This window comes from Scyliorhinus torazame, chromosome 1 (genome assembly GCF_047496885.1).
Source record: "Scyliorhinus torazame isolate Kashiwa2021f chromosome 1, sScyTor2.1, whole genome shotgun sequence".
Classification (NCBI taxonomy): Eukaryota; Metazoa; Chordata; class Chondrichthyes; order Carcharhiniformes; family Scyliorhinidae; genus Scyliorhinus; species Scyliorhinus torazame.
This window is the reverse complement of record NC_092707.1, coordinates 183,235,294-183,255,032: the sequence shown is the minus strand read 5'-3', so window position 1 is coordinate 183,255,032 and position 19,739 is coordinate 183,235,294. Positions and strand designations below refer to the sequence as shown.

At 45.9% G+C, this 19,739-nt stretch overlaps 1 protein-coding gene across 1 annotated transcript; it reads left to right on the top strand.

The window, feature by feature from the left end:
* The first annotated feature begins 3,538 nt into the window (after positions 1-3,538).
* On the top strand, positions 3,539-16,700 carry LOC140429940 (platelet-activating factor receptor-like). Its single transcript, XM_072517532.1, has 2 exons — positions 3,539-3,642; positions 15,342-16,700. The coding sequence occupies exons 1-2, from the start codon at positions 3,596-3,598 to the stop codon at positions 16,363-16,365; spliced, it is 1,071 nt and encodes a 356-aa protein (XP_072373633.1). The 5' UTR covers positions 3,539-3,595; the 3' UTR covers positions 16,366-16,700.
* The last annotated feature ends 3,039 nt before the right edge of the window (positions 16,701-19,739 follow it).

Genomic DNA, 19,739 nt, shown 5'->3' with positions numbered 1-19,739 from the left:
CCATCTTCATCGAATCAGAGAATCCCTACAGTGTAGAAGGAGGCCATTCGGCCCATCAAATCAACACCGACCCTCCGAAAGAGCACCCTACCCAGGCCCAAACCCCACATTATCTCTGTAACTCCACCTAGGGCAAATTTAGCATAGCCAATCCAATTAACCTGTACATCTCTGGACATCTCTGGTGCACATATTAGAGTTTGCCTGATTCCTGCCATCCAAGGCAAAAAATTCAACTGCTCTTTTAGTCAGGGGAAAATCCCCGAGGTGGGTGACAGGATTAAAGCTGTTACATAGAGGCTGAAATGGATCTAGAGTGTTTCATCTTAACCACTTAGCCAAAACTACCATACAGATGTCATATCAGTTAGATTGTTGAAGTGATTGGCGCCACTGTCGATTTGTTTGTTGTAAGGATGTGCGTCAATGGCATGGGTATTTACACATTTTGTTGGCTTATGTAGCTGGCCAAACAAGGAAGTTGTATATTTTAACTGTGTAATTACTGAGAAATGGCATAGTCTCTGCAGCTGTCAGTATCGCAGACATACAGAAAGTCTGTGTTTCTACTCTCACCACGAACCGCAATTCGATACTGGACGTTGGTTCTACATTGGTCTTTTCATGTGTGTGGGAAGTAGAGCAGATGGTGTTTGCATGGGCAAGAGCCGGACTAAAACACTTCTTCTTTTGTATTATTATTTTCCAGATTTCAATGTCAGACTAATCTTATTCATTTTTTGTAGCTTATGTAACCTGAGCAGTTTGTTTTAATAATTTGTGCTGTTAAACTGCTTTTTTAAAAAAACATCTCCACACGACATGACCAGTTGCCTGAGGGCACATACTTGTGCTCCACACCTCTGCAAGTGTCACTGTGCAGTCAGACGATATGAGGTGCACTGATTTCGGAAACTCAGCCACCCTCGGATTTTGATTCCACCCAGGCAGATTGGGAGTCAGTTGGGAGAATACGTGATGAGAGAGGAAAGGAGGTGGGAATTTCTTTTTTAAAATATTTGTTCTTGGGATGCAGGTGTCGTTGGCTGGTCCAGCATTTGTTGCCCATCCCTAATTACCCTTGAACTGAATGGCTTACTGGGCTATTTCAGAGGGGGCAGTGAAGAGTCAACCGCATCGCTGTGTGGTCTGGAGTCACATGTCGGCCAGACCGGACAAGGATGGCAGATTTCCTTCCCTAAAGTACAGTAGCGAACCAGATGTTTTTTTTCCAATAATTGACAATGGTTTCATGGTCATCGTTAGACTTTTAATTGTAGGTTTTTATTGAATTCAAATTTTACCATCTGCCATTTTGGGATTCGAACACAGGAACCCAGAGCATTACCCTGAGTCCTTGGATTACTAATCCAGTGATAATTTCACTGCACCACTAATTAAAAGTCGGCACGGCCTCAGATTTTATTTTACCATGGGACAATAGCACATGTTACTGTGTGTTACTCAGCAATTCTGCTGTTCGGAGCAAACAAAAAAATTGTGCTCAAGCCCAGTGTTCAGGAAGTAAGCCATGAGAACCCAGGCTCATTCACTCATCAGACCTAACACTTTTGGTCTCTTCAGAGAATGTGAGCATTTAATAACTTTTCTTCAGCTGCTGATTTTTGTATTTAGAATCTCTTTCAATAAGCATTTCTGCAACTATCAAATTGTTAACACCCAGCATTCTGTCCTCTGATGTTTTAGTGTGAAAATTGAAGTGAGAAAGAGATTAGAATCTTCTGTGTGGTTATGTTCACCAAAGTTCTATATGTGGGGGGTTTCTACAGGATGCCCTATATTGTAAAGGTCTGTTACAATTGTGTTCTTATAAATGCATCATTTATCCAGGAGCTGTTACTTTAGTTGTTACTTTAGTTCTGAGTGTCTGTTAACCATGGAGAGACATTGGAAGTTGACAAACCTTTTACCACAGGACTCATTCATTCAAAACACACTGAGTAACACACATGGTTCAGGCAAAACAAATTATAGCACCATCTTAGATAGTGTTTTGAGTATTAAAAGTGGGCTATGCTATTATCCGAGATCTAAGGTCTATGTTCCACACAATGAAAGAGAAGAACTGGTGAGTCAGACCATTGGAATTCTCTGCAGTGGGAATGAGTTGAAAGTGATTTGACTGGGACATTGTGGGTTTGGAGCACCCTGCTCCTTCTCGCTCCACAGGAATTGATAGTTAAAAATTTTTTGTTGGCATCCTGAGTTAAACAGATCTGGCTCCCTCATTTGTTTGGGCCTAATATCTGTCTTAGGCTGTGGTGCATGAAATGGGCCAGTTACGGTCCCTTGATTTTAACAAAGGGTAGGGAGCACCCTGGTGCAATTGCACGCTGGCTAAGTAATGGGAAAAGGTACAGGAGCAGTTCTGCTACTTTGTGTTCACAATGGTTTTTGGATTCTTCAGTTAGGATTGTATTCACTGGAGTTCAGAAGAAGGGGGGGGGATCTTGTGGAAACTTATAAAATTCTAACAGGACTAGACAGGGTAGATGTAGGAAGAATGTTCCTGATGGCAGGGGAGTCCAGAACCAGCGGTCACAGTCTAAGGATACGGGGGAGGCCCTTTAGGTCTGAGATGATTCAGTGAGTGGAATTGAGCCTGTGGAATTCACTACCACAGAAGGCGTTAGATATAACTCTTCAGACAAAAGTCGCCAAAGGATATTGGGGAAAGGCCAGAGCAGCCTATTGAATTGGATGATTAGCCATGATCATAATGAATGGAGGAGCAGGCTCAAAGGGCCAAATGGCCTACGCCTGCTCCTATTTTCTATGTTTCCAAAGTTTCTCAAGTTGTTACAGAAACTCTATCAGAAAGTGTATAATGCAAACAGCTGAAGTGTGGGCTGGGGAACACTTGCTTTTTTAACCTCAGTAATTCAGTCAATAGGGAGCTATTGTGACCCAATGGTAGCATCCCTTTCTCTGGGTCAGAAGTTCTGGGTCCAAGTCCCACTCTGGAACTTGATGGTCACGGAAGGTGCATTCATAATATTTATAGTATCCCAGTAAAGAAAACTGCTTGATTTTCCTTATTTTATATCTGATCGCAATGTCTAGTCCTTGTTAAATAATGCTAGTACAATTCCAACATTGCCAGTAATGGAACTCTAATCGCTGTAATATGAAAGCCCCTAAATGTCAGAGGCTTCATTCATGCTCACCTTGTCTTTGAATATTGAAGATTGAAAATATTGCAATAAGAAAACAAGGAAAGAAAAAAGATTGTTTCATCTGTCAAATCTGCTTTGATTAACTTCTTATGATTCATTCAAATTTTTTTTTCCCAATGCTACAATACATTAAGTATACTAAGCTCACCACTAGCAGGATGAATAATCTGGGCAAAAGGGAGCTTCAAGCAGCCATTCACAAAAATAGCAGTCAGTACCAGCAATGCAGGAAGCGAGATGTGAAAGGAATTGGTTCTATGAAATGTGAGTGGGCAGCTCTTGAATCTGGCACACATTTGCATCAATGTATTAACAACAATGTTCCATTCTCATAGGGTACCACTGACTGTATGCTGTAGAGCAATCGAGAGAATACTCTTAAAGAAGCTACGAACAAAATGGGATCACAATTGTGGAACGTGACTGAGGAGCCCACAAATTTGGTGTAAGTTTGCATTGCTGTTTTACTGTCCGCATTGCTGGTAATTTCTTAGTAATAATAATAATAATCACTTATTGTCACAAGTAGGCTTCAATGAAGTTACTGTGAAAAGCCACTAGTCGCCACATTCCGGCGCCTGTTCGGGGAGGTCGCTACGGGAATTGAACCTGCACTGCTGGCCTTGTTCTGCATTACAAACCAGCTGTTTAGCCCACTGTGCTAAACCAGCCCCAGTTAGTGAAAAAGAAAGCGTATACGATATCTGTTCCTCAATAGCCCATTGCACTACTTATGATTCCTTCATCGAGGAAGAAATTATATTCAGAAAATCTTCGTTGTCATGCTTTACTGCTGTTAAGCAAACTCTCTACAATCACTCAAACTTTGTCACAAGTTGCAATCCACCCAAACTCTTGATGAGTGGGCCAATGTGTTATTCTTTCACCTCTGTGCCATATGATGAAATGTCTGTTGCGGAAGTAAAGCAACATATTTTGTGGGGCGAGTGGCACATCTGGCAGCCAGCAGTGTGTTCTGTTGGAATTGTGCCACTTGCTGTAGGGTTACCGATGGTGGGAAACTATCTCATTGGCTTGATTAAAAATCTGAGACTATCCTGACAGGACAAATAAGCTCTCTGATGATCTCTTCGCCATGGCTTCAACAGGCAAAAACATCAGCAACAATCGATTGCCAATCACTTGAAACCAAATATGACCAAATGCAAAATATGACTAAGTGAGTGATTCAGACCGTGATGTAAAATAATGGAAAGTATTATTGATATCACACTAATTTCCATATTCAAGAGTTAACAGGGAATGGGTCGAATGATTCAGTTTTTATTCACTGAGTTTGTTTGCTCCTATGGAGTATTTTATGTGTCTTGGAGAAACCTGCCATGTCCCTAATGGCAGGTTTCAATGCTGAACTATACATTTTGATATGAAATCAAGATGCTGACAACTATGTTTGCCTCAGATAGCTGCTTTCACAGGGTTTGAAATCACCATCAACCGTTGTGGCAACTTGAACACCATGCAGTGGGCTGTCAGCAAATTACTCAGTCGATTCTGTGACAGCAATTACCAATATGTTGATGGACAAGATTTTCTGGTTTCTAGCAATTTCTCAAAAAATTTAGACAAAAATATGAATGTTGAGACTTCTCCGATGGTTGGGAGTAAATACATTTTGTCTGACTTAGAGATGTACAGGTTTGCAATATTTAGGGCTCAATCCTCATCTCTGCTGAGTAAGCTGATCTGAGCATTATTCTGACTGACCTCAGGATCTACCAGTTAGTGAGGGGAAAGTTTGGAGCCTTTGTTGACCAGAAAATGGGAAATGTAAGGCAAAGGTAAAGTCACCATAGTCCCAGGTGTCCATAGGCTGCTTTCCCCCTTTGAGGGGAAGAACTGACTGATGGTGATTTAACCTGAGGATCACCACACCTCAGGCGAGGGGCAAGGTTGAGAAGGTAGGGCCTTCCTAATAACCTCAGCCAGTGAAGGACCTGAACCCACATTGCTGGCCTTATTCTGCATCATGAGCCAGCTGTCTAGCCAAGTGAGATACATCGGCTCCCGATGGGAAATGTGGGTTCATGGACCAGACGTTTTCTGGAAGCGACTCCTGTTCCATTATTTTAACATGGTGAGCGTGATGGGGGAGGAGAAGCAGCTCCACGGACATTCCTGGGCTATGTAAAGGAAGTTTCCATTGTACTCATAACAAAGTTACAATAGTGCCGTTTAAAGGACATTCCTGGTCACAGACGCTAGATGTGATCAAAATGAAGACAGCAATGATGTCCATAGTCACTCACTTATGCAGAATCCTTACAATGCAGAAGGAGGTCATTCGACCCATTGAGTCAGCACTGACCCTCTGAAAGAGTGCCCTACTTAGGCTCACTCCCCCGCCCTATTCCTGTAACTCCACCCAACCTTTGGCCACTAAGTGGCAATTTAGCATGGCCAATCCACCTTATCTACACATCTTTGGACTGTGGGATGAAATCGGAGCACCCGGAGGAAACCAACGCAGACACGGGGAGAAGGTGCAAACTGCACAGAGTCACGCAAGGTCGGAATCGAACCTGGACCCCTGGCACTGTGAGGCAACAATGCTAACATATTGGTGGAATTTCTTTATCCCGAAGATGATGGCCAACCCCCCTTTCTCAATCTGGTAGTAGGCCTCTTCTCAATCAATTAGGCACTTGATGCATAGTTGATGGGCCGTTCTAACCCATCCTCCATTTTATGTGACAGCTTCAATTCCATAAGGAGATGTAACACTATTGAGATGATTTCTTTGAAAGGGTTCAAATGGACTAAAAGGCAAGGCGACGACAGGGTTTGCTTCACTGGTCTGAAGGCTTCATTTAGCTGTGTCTACCAGCATCATCTCTGGTGTTTTTTTAATAATGCATGTGGAGGTGCCAATATGGTGGACAAATTTGGAATATACCTTTCATAATAATTTACCATCCAAGAAAAGATTTTAATTCTGACACGTTCTTTGGAGCTGGTGCTTCTTTAATGGCCATAACTTTAACTTCCATCGTGTGTAACCCTTGTGCACCTACTCTAAACCCAAACTAAGTCACTTATTTTGCCTTAAAGGTGCATTTCTGTCTCTTTAATCTCACTCCAGCTTGCTGGAACCTTTTGAAAACCTCCTCTAGGTTGTGGACAAAGCTCCCTCGCGAGAGGGCTGCCGGATTGTTAAGGGGGTTGAGAAAGTATCCCACCAGCATGAGTCCGTGTAGGAGAGGAAGTTAGGAGCAAAAAGGGAAATGTTTCACTCTGGTATATGCTAAAATCACCTGTTGAAAAATTGCACACATTCTGCCAATGAGTTTCCATCGGTTAAGATGAATAACTAACTGAAAGGTTCTCTGAAAATCTGTAAGAAAGTTCATCATTTCTTGAAGGAGAATATAACCATTTCCTCCACAATAATGCACTCTCTGTACCTGAGGGGCAGTAAAAATAAAACTCTTCAGAATTGTACATATCATTTACCAAATGACTCATAAACCTGATGAGACAGAAAACCCCAACACTCTGCCATGAGGCTGCCTTATTATATAAATATTATATTGCTATTGTATCTTTTAAAATACGGATATTTAAAAATGAATTGTCCATTTGCGGCCTTCTTGTATGCCGTGTTTGGCACTGAAATGCTATTATGTCTTTCAGAGGGTTCTTAAGCATAAAAGTTCATATAAGTCATGTTGTAACTCATAAAGCTGCCAAATGTTATAGGAACATTGCTGATACCATCTTCAATTATTATCCAAACTTAACAAGTCAGTCACTGGATTTCACTTGTATTACAGTTACCTCAGAAAGCCTTTGGAATGTTTACACTGATGTCTCTTCTTGGCAGATGGCTTTGGTGGGTTTTGAGGTCATTGTTCCTTTTGGACTGAAAAATACATAGGAACATGGGAATTGGGAGCAGAAGTAGGCAATGCAGCCCTTCCAGCCTGCTCCACCATTCAATTGGATCATGACTGAAATACGAGCCAATAATCCTACACAGCTTACATTCACAATATGCTAGCCAGCACTGTACACCATCATCTCTCTTTCTTCAGGTAGCACAACCTAAGAAGGCATTGGTGACCATAGGCTGCCATGCACTGAGCCATGGTTATGTTTGGCAAAGCACTGTAGTGTTTTGCCATTGCCTTTTGCTCGACCTGGCTGAGGAGGAGACTCCCCCATTCTTATCAACTGTTATAGGCATATCCAAAATTAAGGTCCACAGGTTGATATCCAACCTGGTCATCAAGTCCTGGAATGGGACTCAAACCCAGAGCTTCTGGCTTAGAGGCAGGGAAGCAATTCATTATGTCATAAGGCCTCCTACACTGCACTTGGAAAATGCAAAGAATGAGGTTTATCGCCAAGCAAATTTAAATAGCTTGCAAATTCACTGAGGCACTTAGGGGTAAATCTGGGCATTGTGAGATAGCATAAAGTGGGCAATAGTGAGTTGCCAACTCATTTTACGAGTGTGATTCTACGGCCACGCTGCGCCCAAAAAGCAGCTCGCCGTGGAGCAGCGTGGCTGTTGAAAGTTGGGAGAATACGCTCCCGGGATCTACCCGGCTTGCAACACCTCGCGAGATTCAACGCAGGCAGGCGGGGCCGGGGCCGGAGACTCCCCCATATTGCGTTTGGGCTTAGGGGCAGGTCTGGGATTATTTTGAGGGCCTCAGAGTCGACAAGCCATTTAAAAATGGTGTCCCGATTTCTCGCTACAATAGGGAGTTCCAGCAAGCGAGTTCCCCACTGTAAAAACAAGGGCTATGTGCAGCCTCGACCACGCGTTCGCCATTCAGGCCTCCTATTCAATGCGAATAGCGTTGACTATCCATGTGCATGTGGCTAAATGCGCTCGCCAGAGGATGTTTGGGAGAAACGCGCCCACCATCTCCCCTAATTTTTATTTCCACTGGATACTGATTCACTCTCATTAGTTTTCTACAAAGTCAAGATCCACCATCCACCCATGGTGCTGCGTTTATTAATAGGTTATAGATACATGGATATAAGTCTCATTTTAAAAACAGAGGGGTGGTTTTAGGTTGACCTTTGGCTGTGTTCAATGAAGTCAATCCAACATTTTTGATGCAAACATTTCTGGAACATACAAATTACCTCTCCCCATTCTCCCAAACCAATTGTTAATGTCAACATCCCTGTTAATTGTTTCATGAGCTACCCCAAATGCAGTTCTCAATAACTATGTGTTCCTGGGAGCTAATCCGTTATGAATCATAGTTAATGCCATGTATACCAAATGTAATGTTGCAACAAAATCAATGTATAAATTAGCCTGAGAATTCTTTCCAAATAGGCAAAAAATAGGTCACAAAAAACACTTGCTTAAATTCATTGGCGAATGCTCCTTTTTAGCACACCTTCCAGCTGAAAGAGATCACTGAATTTGTGATTCCAGTGGGATCACTGAATTTGGCCTGGACTTTGGTTAAGTTGGGATGACTTGGGAGCCTTTTAAAAATGGTGGTGGATCCCAATTCTGCGATTCCAGATCCTATCGATTTTTGGGAGTGCCTTTTATGTTCTTTTAAAAAAATATATATTTTATTAAAGTTTTTCGATCAAAAAGAATTTTCCATTTTTACAACTTTGTAACAAAATGTACATTGACCGTTATTTAAACAATATATTAAACTAACAACAAGTGCAGAAAAAGAACAAGAAAAGAGAAATAATAATACTGAAAAAATAAATATAAACAACTAGCATGGAAAGAAAGAAAAGAACAAAAAACCCAAACACCGAATACACCCCCCCCCCCTTCCCCGGGTTGCTGCTGCTGTCTTTCCTGTTTTCCCTTATCGCTCTGCGAGATAGTCAAGGAACGGTTGCCACTGCCTGGTGAACCCTTGAGCCGAACCTCTTAGTGCGTATTTTATTCGCTCCAATTTTATAAACCCTGCCATGTCGTTGATCCAGGCCTCCACGCCCGGGGGTTTGGCTTCTTTCCACATAAATAGAATCCTTCGCCGGGCTACTAGGGACGCAAAGGCCAAAACATCGGTCTCTCTCGCCTCCTGCACTCCCGGCTCTTCTGCAACCCTAAATATAGCTAATCCCCAGCTCGGTTCGACCCGGACCCCCACCACCTTTGAGATCACTCTTGCCACACCCACCCAGATCCCATGCAATACCGGACATGACCAAAACATGTGGGTGTGGTTCGCCGGGCTTCCCGCGCACCTCCCGCACCTATCCTCCACTCCAAAAAATCTACTCAGCCTTGCTCCCGTCATATGCGCCCTGTGTAGAACCTTGAATTGGATCAGGCTAAGCCTGGCACACGAGGACGAGGAATTTACCCTACTTAGGGTATCTGCCCACAGCCCCTCCTCAATCTCTTCCCCCAGCTCCTCCTCCCATTTACCCTTCAGCTCCTCTACCATCATCTCCCGCTCGTCTCTCATTTCCCTGTATATATCGGACACTTTACCTTCACCGACACATGCCCCCGAATCTCTGTCCTGAATCCCATGCGGCGGGAGCTGCGGAAATTCCCTCACCTGTTGCCTCGCAAATGCCCTCACTTGCATATATCGGAAGGCATTCCCAGGTGGCAACCCGTATTTTTCTAACAATGCTCCCAAACTCGCGAACGTCCCGTCTAAGAACAAGTCCTTCAACTTCCCAATTCCTGCTCGCTGCCAAGATTGGAATCCCCCATCTATCCTCCCCGGGACAAACCTGTGATTGTTCCTTATCGGGGACCACACCGAGGCACCCGTCACTCCCCTATGTCGTCTCCACTGCCCCCAAATCTTCAAAGTCGCCACCACTACTGGGTTTGTGGTGTATTTGTTCGGGGGGAACGGTAACGGCGCTGTCGCCAGTGCTTTTAAACTTGTTCCCTTACAGGACGCCATCTCCAGCCTTTTCCACGCCGCCCCTTCTTCTTCCCTCATCCACTTACATATCATAGACACGTTGGCGGCCCAATAATAGTCACTCAGACTCGACAGTGCCAGTCCCCCTCTGTCCCTACTGCGCTGCAGGAACCCCCTCTTTACCCTCGGGGTCTTTCCAGCCCACACAAAGCTCATAATACTCCTGTCCACTTTCTTGAAAAAGGCCTTTGTAATCAGTATGGGGAGGCACTGAAACACGAAAAGAAACCTCGGGAGGACCACCATTTTAACCGCCTGTACTCTGCCCGCCAATGACAGGGGCACCATGTCCCACCTCTTAAAGTCCTCCTCCATCTGCTCTACCAGTCGCGTCAAGTTAAGTTTATGCAAGGTTCCCCAGTTCCTGGCCACCTGGATCCCGAGATATCGAAAATCCCTTGCTACTCTCCTCAGCGGCAGATCGTCTATCCCCCTGCCCTGTTCCCCGGGGTGCATCACAAATTGTTCACTCTTTCCCATATTCAATTTATATCCCGAGAACTCTCCAAACTCCCTGAGTGTCTGCATTATCTCTGGCATCCCCTCCACTGGGTCTGCCACATATAGCAGCAAATCATCCGCATATAATGACACCCAATGTTCCTCTCCTCCTCTGAGCACCCCCCTCCACTTCTTAGAGCCCCTCAGCGCTATGGCCAATGGCTCGATTGCCAACGCGAACAGTAACGGGGACAGGGGGCACCGCTGTCTTGTGCCCGTATGTAATCGGAAATAGTCGGATCGTTGCCTGTTTGTAACCACGCTTGCCACCGTGGCCCCGTACAGGAGCTGAACCCATCTGATGAACCCCTCTCCAAATCCAAATCTCTTCAGTACCTCCCACAGGTCGTCCCACTCCACTCTATCAAATGCCTTCTCTGCATCCATCGCCACCACTATCTCCGCCTCCTCCTCCGGTGGGGGCATCACCATCACCCCCAGCAACCTTCGTATATTGGCATTCAATTGCCTCCCTTTAACAAACCCTGTCTGGTCGTCATGTACCGCCCCTGGGACACAGTCCTCTATCCTTGTCGCCATCACTTTGGCCAGTAACTTGGCATCTATATTTAGGAGGGAGATGGGCCTGTATGACCCGCACTGCAGCGGGTCTTTGTCTCGTTTCAGGATCAACGATATCGTCGCCTCCGACATTGTCGGGAGTAGTGTCCCCCTTTCCTTAGCCTCATTGAAGGTTCTCGTCAGGAGTGGGGCCAGTAGGTCCACACATTTCCTGTAAAATTCCACCGGGAACCCATCTGGTCCCGGGGCCTTTCCTGCCTGCATGTTCCCAATTCCTTTAATCACCTCCTCCACCTCAATCTGCGCTCCCAAACCTGCCACCTCCTGCTCCTCAACCCTCGGGAACTCCAGCTGGTCCAGGAAGTGTATCATTCCCTCTTTCCTCTCCGGGGATTGGGACTTATACAGCCTCTCATAAAATGACTTAAACACCCCGTTCACCCTCCCTGCTCTCTGCTCCATCCTTCCCTCCCCGTCCCTAACTCCTCCGATCTCTCTCGCCGCCCCCCTCTTCCTAAGTTGTTGGGCCAGCAATCGGCTCACCTTTTCCCCATATTCGTATTGTATTCCCTGTGCCTTCGTCCACTGCGCCTCCGCCTTACCCGTGGTCAGCAGGTCAATCTCCGTCTGTAGTCTCTGTCTTTCCCTGTATAGCCCTTCATCCGGGGCCTCCGCATATTGCCTATCCACCCTCAGAATCTCCCCAATCAGTCTCTCCCTTTCTTTACCCTCTTGTTTCCCCCTGTGGGCTCTTATGGAAATCAGCTCCCCCCCTAACCACCGCCTTCAGCGCCTCCCATACTACTCCCACCTGGACCGCTCCATCATCATTGACCTCTAGGTATCTTTCAATACATCCCTTCACCCTTCCACATACCCCCTCATCCGTCAACAGTCCCATGTCTAATCTCCAAAGTGGGCGCTGCTCCTTCTCCTCTCCTAGATCCAGATCCACCCAATGCGGGGCGTGATCTGAAACGGCTATAGCCGAATATTCCGTTCCTACCACTTTCGGGATCAGTGCCCTTCCTAGGGCAAAAAAGTCTATCCGGGAGTATACTTTATGGACGTGGGAGAAGAAGGAAAACTCTTTACTCCTCGGTCTAGCAAATCTCCAGGGATCTACTCCTCCCATCTGCTCCATAAACCCCTAAAGCACCTTGGCCGCTGCCGGCCTCCTCCCGGTCCTAGATCTGGACCGGTCCAGCCCTGGGTCCAGCACCGTGTTGAAGTCCCCCCCCCATTACCAAATTTCCCATCTCTAGGTCCGGGACGCGCCCCAACATACGCTTCATAAAACCCGCGTCACCCCAGTTCGGGGCATATACGTTCACCAGCACCACCGCCTCACCTTGCAATCTGCCACTCACCATCACGTACCTGCCCCCACTGTCCACCACTATGGTCTTAGCCTCAAACGGTACCCGTTTCCCCACCAGTATTGCCACCTCTCTATTTTTCGTATCTAAGCCTGAGTGGAATACCTGTCCCACCCATCCTTTCCTTAATCTGACCTGATCCGCCAATTTCAGGTGTGTCTCCTGAAGCATAACCACATCCGCCTTCAATCTCTTTAGGTGCGTAAATACCCTTGCCCTCTTAATCGGCCCATTCAGCCCTCTCACGTTCCACGTGATCAACCGGGTTGGGGGCCCTTTACCCCCCCCCCCCCCCCATTGTCGACTAGCCATCCCCTTTTTTAAACCAGCTCCTCACCCGGGTCCCACGCACCCGTTTGTCCCCCAGACGGCGCCCTCCCGTCCCGACCATCCCATCCCGTATCAGCTCCCCCTTACCCTCAGCAGCAGCAAACCAGTTAATCACCACCACCGCCCCCCCCGCTAGATTCCCTTCTAGCTTGATTGCTCCCCTCATATTGCTTCCGGGAGTCAGCAAACTCTGGCTGACCTCGGCTTCCCCCGTTTACCCTTGGCCTCCCTGCGTGTGAGGCCCCCTTCCTTCCTGCGCCCACTTTTCCCGCCGCAATTTCCATAGCGCGGGAAAAAACCCCGCGCTTCCCTCTCGGCCCCGCCCCTAGTGGCACAGCTCCCTCTCCCCTTCCCTGTCCCCTTCCCCCCCCGGCGGGGGGAGTGGGGGGGGGAGAAAAATTCTCCCGTCTAACATTTTTACAGATAAACCCTCCCCCTCTCCCCCCTTTGCATTTCTTTGCCACCACCTCGCTACTTCTTTCCAAACATCAATTCCTCAAATCTAGTCCAACTTCTCTTCTTGAATAAATGTCCACGCCTCCTCTGCCGTCTCGAAGTAGTGGTGTTTGCCCTGGTGTATAACCCACAGTCTTGCCGGCTGCAGCATTCCAAATTTTACTTTCTTCCTGTGGAGCACCGCCTTGGCCCGATTGAAACTCGCCCTCCTTCTCGCCACCTCTGCACTCCAATCTTGATACACGCGGATCACCGCGTTCTCCCACCTGCTACTCCGTGTCTTCTTAGCCCATCTCAGGACCATCTCCCTGTCCTTGTAGCGGTGGAACCTCACCACTGTTGCTCGCGGTATTTCCCCTGCCTTTGGTCTTCTCACGAGGACCCGGTACGCTCCATCCACTTCCAGGGGGCCCGTCGGGGCCTCAGCTCCCATTAAAGTATGGAGCATCGTACTCACATACGCCCCAACATCAGCTCCCTCTGTCCCTTCGGGAAGACCCAAAATCCTTAGATTCTTCCTCCTCAAGCTATTTTCCAGGGCTTCCAGCCTTTCTATGCACCTCTTATGTAGTGCCTCGTGCGTCTCCGTCTTCACCACCAAGCCCTGTATCTCGTCTTCATTCTCGGCTGCCTTTGCCTTCACTCCACGGAGCTCCATCGCCTGGGTCTTTTGCGTCTCCTTCAATCCCTCAATCGCCAGCAACATCAGCACCAGCACCTCCTTCTTGAGCTCCTCCACACATCGTCGGAGGAACTCCTGCTGTTCCGGGCCCCATACCATCTGGGCTCCCTCAGCCGCCATCTTGCTTCTCCCTTCTCTTCTCTGCCGCTGCTCCAGAGGATCCTCCGCAATCTGGCCACTACTATCGCTTCTTTCCATCCACACCCGGGGGGACTCCTTCCTTTGTCGCCTCACACTGGGTTTGGCCGTAAAAAATTTCCGTTGGGGCTCCCGATAAGAGCCCAAAAGTCCGTTGAAACGGGAGGTGCTGAAACGTGCGGCTTAGCTGGTCATCGCCGCAACCGGAAGCCGGGGAGTGCCTTTTAAGGGTACAGGTTGTTTAGGATCAAAAGTCTGCATCCTTCACTCCGGAGCTGGACGGCTCCATTGCAGGGAGAGGTATGTCCTAGTCCTTTGAAATTTTCATTGAATCGGGCCAGCTTTTTAAAGAGTCCTGGACACCTTGGAGGTGTGGTGAACCATAGTCTGCATGAGGGAACCTTTTGAAAAGTAAATACAAAAGTTCCTTGATCAGCCATGATCATAAGAATAGTGGAGCAGGGTCTAAGGTCTGAATGGCCTCCTCCTGCTCCTATTTTCTATGTTTCCTCATGCCCTCCATGCGAAGGTATGCCTCCAAACAATTTGCATCATCGCTCATGCACCCCCCCCCCCCCCCCCCCCATCTGCTGTGTAAAGGTATGTCCCAAACAACTCCTGTGACTCCTCATTCACTCATGCCAAGGTACACCCTCTCCAAGCAATCCCTATGACTCCTCATGTCCCCCCATGCTAGGGTATGTCACTTTCATGTTCATACACCCACTATACACTGTATAGAAGTAATAAACCATATAGTGACAGTAGGATATGTGAACAAAAACTTTAAAAATAGCAATTTAATCATGAAAAAATAGCTTTGACTGGAGCTAAATAGTAGTGCCAATTATCCAGACCCTTTAAAGTTTCAATAGCAGAAACTGCAAGCACTTGAAAATTCTATCTTGTATAAAATAACATTGTGAAGGTAACAGCAGAGACCACAGAGCCAGAACTATCAATCAAGCAATGTTTTCTCTGGGGCTCAGGTGTTTCAACAGGCTAATGTGTTTCAAGTCTTATTATCTATTCCTGGTGAAGAACAAAGACACCCATGAGAGTAGTGAAATAAATGTAAATTTCACAATGTTTACTTACATAAGATAAAGAGGAATTTCTGTAATTAATGTTTCAAGTATTAGCAGAAAACAGCTTTTAGAATGCTCTGTAATTCCTCAGGCGCTTTGACATAATTTTTAATTATATTTGTTTCATTTTTCTGCAGAGGAACAATGAACTCCAGTGAGAACTACAGATTGATAGGCCAAATAGCCAGGGCCTGTGAAACCTGGCATCCTGTTCAGAACTTCATTCTACCGTTCACTTACTTGGTGGTCCTGGTGGTTGGACTCTTTGGGAACTGCATTGCACTGCTGACTTTTCTACGGAATGACAGGAAGGTTAAAAAAGCAATCCGCGTGTATCTGATTAACCTGTGTCTGGCCGACATGCTGTTTATCTTCACTCTACCATTTTGGGTGGTGTATTATTTTAAAGGGGGAGACTGGATCTTCTCAGAAGTCATCTGCCGTTTAGCTGGGGCATTCTACTACATGGCGACATACAGTGCCATCACCTTTATGATCCTGATTAGCGTGAACAGATACAGCACTGTCCGAATGAGAAAACAGAACATTCCTTTCAATAAGCCAATAGGATCCATTTGCACTTGTGTGGTTGTTTGGATATTTTGGTTTGCATGTTCCATTCCTGCACTGATGCAACAACAATCTTTCAAGAAGGGGCTTACCGTCACAAAATGTTTTGAAGAATACTCTGACAGAACACTTTATGTGTATGCATCTTTCACGTTCTTCCTCATATCCTTACTGATTGTTTTACTCAGCTATGTTTCAATAATGAAAGCTCTTTCATCCCAAAGCAGAGCTTCTCAAGGCATCCATCGAAGGCTGGCTAAATCGATGGTGCTGGGGATGCTGGTGGTGTTTTTGGCCTGCGTGTTACCCTATCATGTTTCGCTAATCCCCTGGGAGATCAGCAAAGCGAACTCCAAAGGGATGCCTGATTGTGGCTCTCCCAAGGCCATAGACATTATACATCAACTGAACATGGCTTTGCTGAGCATGAACAGCTGTATTGATCCAATCATCTACTGCTTCTCCGTGAAGAGATTTCGCAAAGAGTTGAAGAAAACATTCAGAAAATTGACACGCTGTCTGCCAATTCAAGTGCACACATTTGAGGCCTCAGAAATTCATATCAGGTCAACTTCACTCACTACCTCGTAGCCTCAAGGCTGACAGGAAATGGTGGTTCACGTTAAAATTCTACGTTAGCACTCACCACTCTACGAGGCTTGACATACTTTCGGCTGAGTTAGAAAACAAAATCAGGCCTTCCTTGGATGATTTTCTCCTCAGGTTTTACTATTGTAAAGCATCCACCGGGTTTTTTCATCTGCATCCTGCACCAAATGAAGCTTAGAACATAGAACATAGAACGATACAGTGCAGTACAGGCCCTTCGGCCCACGATGTTGCACCGAAACAAAAGCCATCTAACCTACACTATGCCATTATCATCCATATGTTTATCCAATAAACTTTTAAATGCCCTCAATGTTGGCGAGTTCACTACTGTAGCAGGTAGGGCATTCCACGGCCTCACTACTCTTTGCGTAAAGAACCTACCTCTGACCTCTGTCCTATATCTATTACCCCTCAGTTTAAAGCTATGTCCCCTCGTGCCAGCCATTTCCATCCGCGGGAGAAGGCTCTCACTGTCCACCCTATCTAACCCCCTGATCATTTTGTATGCCTCTATTAAGTCTTCTCTTAACCTTCTTCTCTCCAATGAAAACAACCTCAAGTCCATCAGCCTTTCCTCATAAAATTTTCCCTCCATACCAGGCAACATCCTGGTAAATCTCCTCTGCACCCTCTCCAAAGCCTCCACGTCCTTCCTATAATGCGGTGACCAGAACTGTACGCAATACTTCAAATGCGGCCGTACCAGAGTTCTGTACAGCTGCAACATGACCTCCTGACTCCGGAACTCAATCCCTCTACCAATAAAGGCCAACACTCCATAGGCCTTCTTCACAACCCTATCAACCTGGGTGGCAACTTTCAGGGATCTATGTACATGGACACCTAGATCCCTCTGCTCATCCACACTTCCAAGAACTTTACCATTAGCCAAATATTCCGCATTCCTGTTATTCCTTCCAAAGTGAATCACCTCACACTTCTCTACATTAAACGCCATTTGCCACCTCTCAGCCCAGCTCTGCAGCTTATCTATATCCCTCTGTAACCTGCTACATCCTTCCACACTATCGACAACACCACCGACTTTAGTATCGTCTGCAAATTTACTCACCGACCCTTCTGCGCCTTCCTCTAGGTCATTGATAAAAATGACAAACAGCAACGGCCCCAGAACAGATCCTTGTGGTACTCCACTTGTAACTGAACTCCATTCTGAACATTTCCCATCAACCACCACCCTCTGTCTTCTTTCAGCTAGCCAATTTCTGATCCACATCTCTAAATCACCCTCAATCCCCAGCCTCCGTATTTTCTGCAATAGCCTACCGTGGGGAACCTTATCAAACGCTTTGCTGAAATCCATATACACCACATCAACTGCTCTACCCTCGTCTACCTGTTCAGTCACCTTCTCAAAGAACTCGATAAGGTTTGTGAGGCATGACCTACCCTTCATGACTCAAACGACGCTTGTGACTGCAGCAATTTGAAATTTCTTACAGAGTGAACTTTCATCTTCAACTTTCAGGGGATGAAAGGTCATGGGGTGGGGCGTGCAGCCAAGTTCCCAACATACTCCGTTGCCACGAGGAGGCCTGTGCCAGGAGCAGCAAAGACTAAAATTGAACTGTATTTTCTAAGTTGATGACTTAGAAGTGTTGCCTCCATGAAAAGATGCTTGAGAGATGCTTTGGTGAAGTGAGATTTTCTGGACAGTTTTAGTGTATTGAAGTCAAATGGAAGTAAGGCAGAACATGTCTTGACGCAATGTTATATCACTGAGCCATGTGTTGGGAAGTATGTGGGGAAGTGTTGAGATCTTTTCTCTGCACTTCTAGCAACCTGCAGCCAATGTGGGAATTTGTCTTGCTGACCATGCAGACTGACAAGTGTTCCATTCACCACAGTGTTCAAAGGAAAAGTGAGATACAATACATTACACTTGGGAGGGGGTGGCGTAGTGGTATTGTCACTGGACTAGTAATCCAGAGAGCCAGGTAATGCATTGGCACAATAGATGGTGAAATTTGAATTCAATACAAATCAGGAATTAAAAGTCTAATGGTCACCATGAAACCATTGTCGATTGTCGTAAAAACCCATCTGGTTCACTAATGTCCGTTAGGGAAGGAAGTCTGCCATGCTTACGAGGTCAGGCCTTAAATGCCCTCTAAAATGGCTGAGCAAACCACTCAAAAGGCAATTAGGGATGGGCAATAAATGCTCTCCTCGCCCTTGGGCTCGGCACGGTGGCACTGCTGCTTCACAGCGGCAAGGACCCGGGTTCGATTCTGACCTTGGGTGACTTGGGTGACTCCCCGTGTCTGCGTGAGTTTCCTTCGGGCGCTCCGGTTTTCTTCCGCAATCCAAAGATGTGCAGGTTAGGTAGATTGGCCATGATAAATTGCCCCTTAGTTTCTAACGATTAAGTGTAATTACGGGGGTGAGGGGGGTGGGGAGAGGGGGGGGGGGGGGGGAGAGTGGGCCTAGGTAGGGTACTCTTTCAGAGGGTTGCTGAAGACTCGATGGGCTGAATGGTCCCCCTCTACACTGTAGGAATTCTATAATTAGACGTCCGGACATGAATGAATTGCAGCCAATCCTGGTTATTTTGTTACTTTAAAAACTAAGTTTTTAACCTTAATTTAAATATCCTTTTTATAGATGAAGCACATAGTTTTTATACTTTTGTACTTTGTAAAATATTTATAATACTTCTTTTTGTATTCTTTTTTAAAGTCCTGGCCTTGGCTTTGTTTAGTTTCAGCGCTGGGAAAATGAACACCAGAATTTTGCCTTCCATCATATTTTGTTTCATGAGAAATGTATTAAGTCTTAATGATTATGTGGGTAATATATATAAATTAATGCTGGCACACAAAGTGCGAAATAAATCTGCTATTATTTATGGAAGAAAAGACTTACAGAATCAAATAATTATTTGATGTTTCAAATCATTACTGGCGGTTTCTTCCAAATCCACCACACAGTCTAATTCCGCTTCCCTGCTCATTCACCATATATCTTCATATTTATGAAGCAGCTAGCTTTCGCAATATGTGAAATATTACCCAGTGTGGAAAGACTTTCATTTCCTTATGTTCCATTCATTTATTTACATGAAAATCATTGAATTTTACATGAGAGAGGGGTTCCATTCTGCCCACTGCCTCTGTGCTGATCAGAAAGGAACAATTCAGCCTAATCTCGCTTTTCTTGCTCTTGGCCGATGGCCCTGTAGGTTACAGCGCTTTAACGCAGATACAAGTACTTCCTAAATATTATCGGGGCTACTTTCTTGAACGCTCTTTCAGACAGTAAGTTCTTTTCAAATTTGTGCGCTCTATATCCCTGCCCCAATCATTGGAAATTATCTATCACTACTTAACATA

Coding starts and splice junctions, on each gene's coding strand:
- LOC140429940 (XM_072517532.1), top strand. CDS start 3,596: ATGGGATCACAATTGTGGAACGTGACTGAGGAGCCCACAAATTTGGT. Junction 3,643..15,341: donor GAGGAGCCCACAAATTTGGT/GTAAGTTTGCAT, acceptor ATTTTTCTGCAG/AGGAACAATGAACTCCAGTG.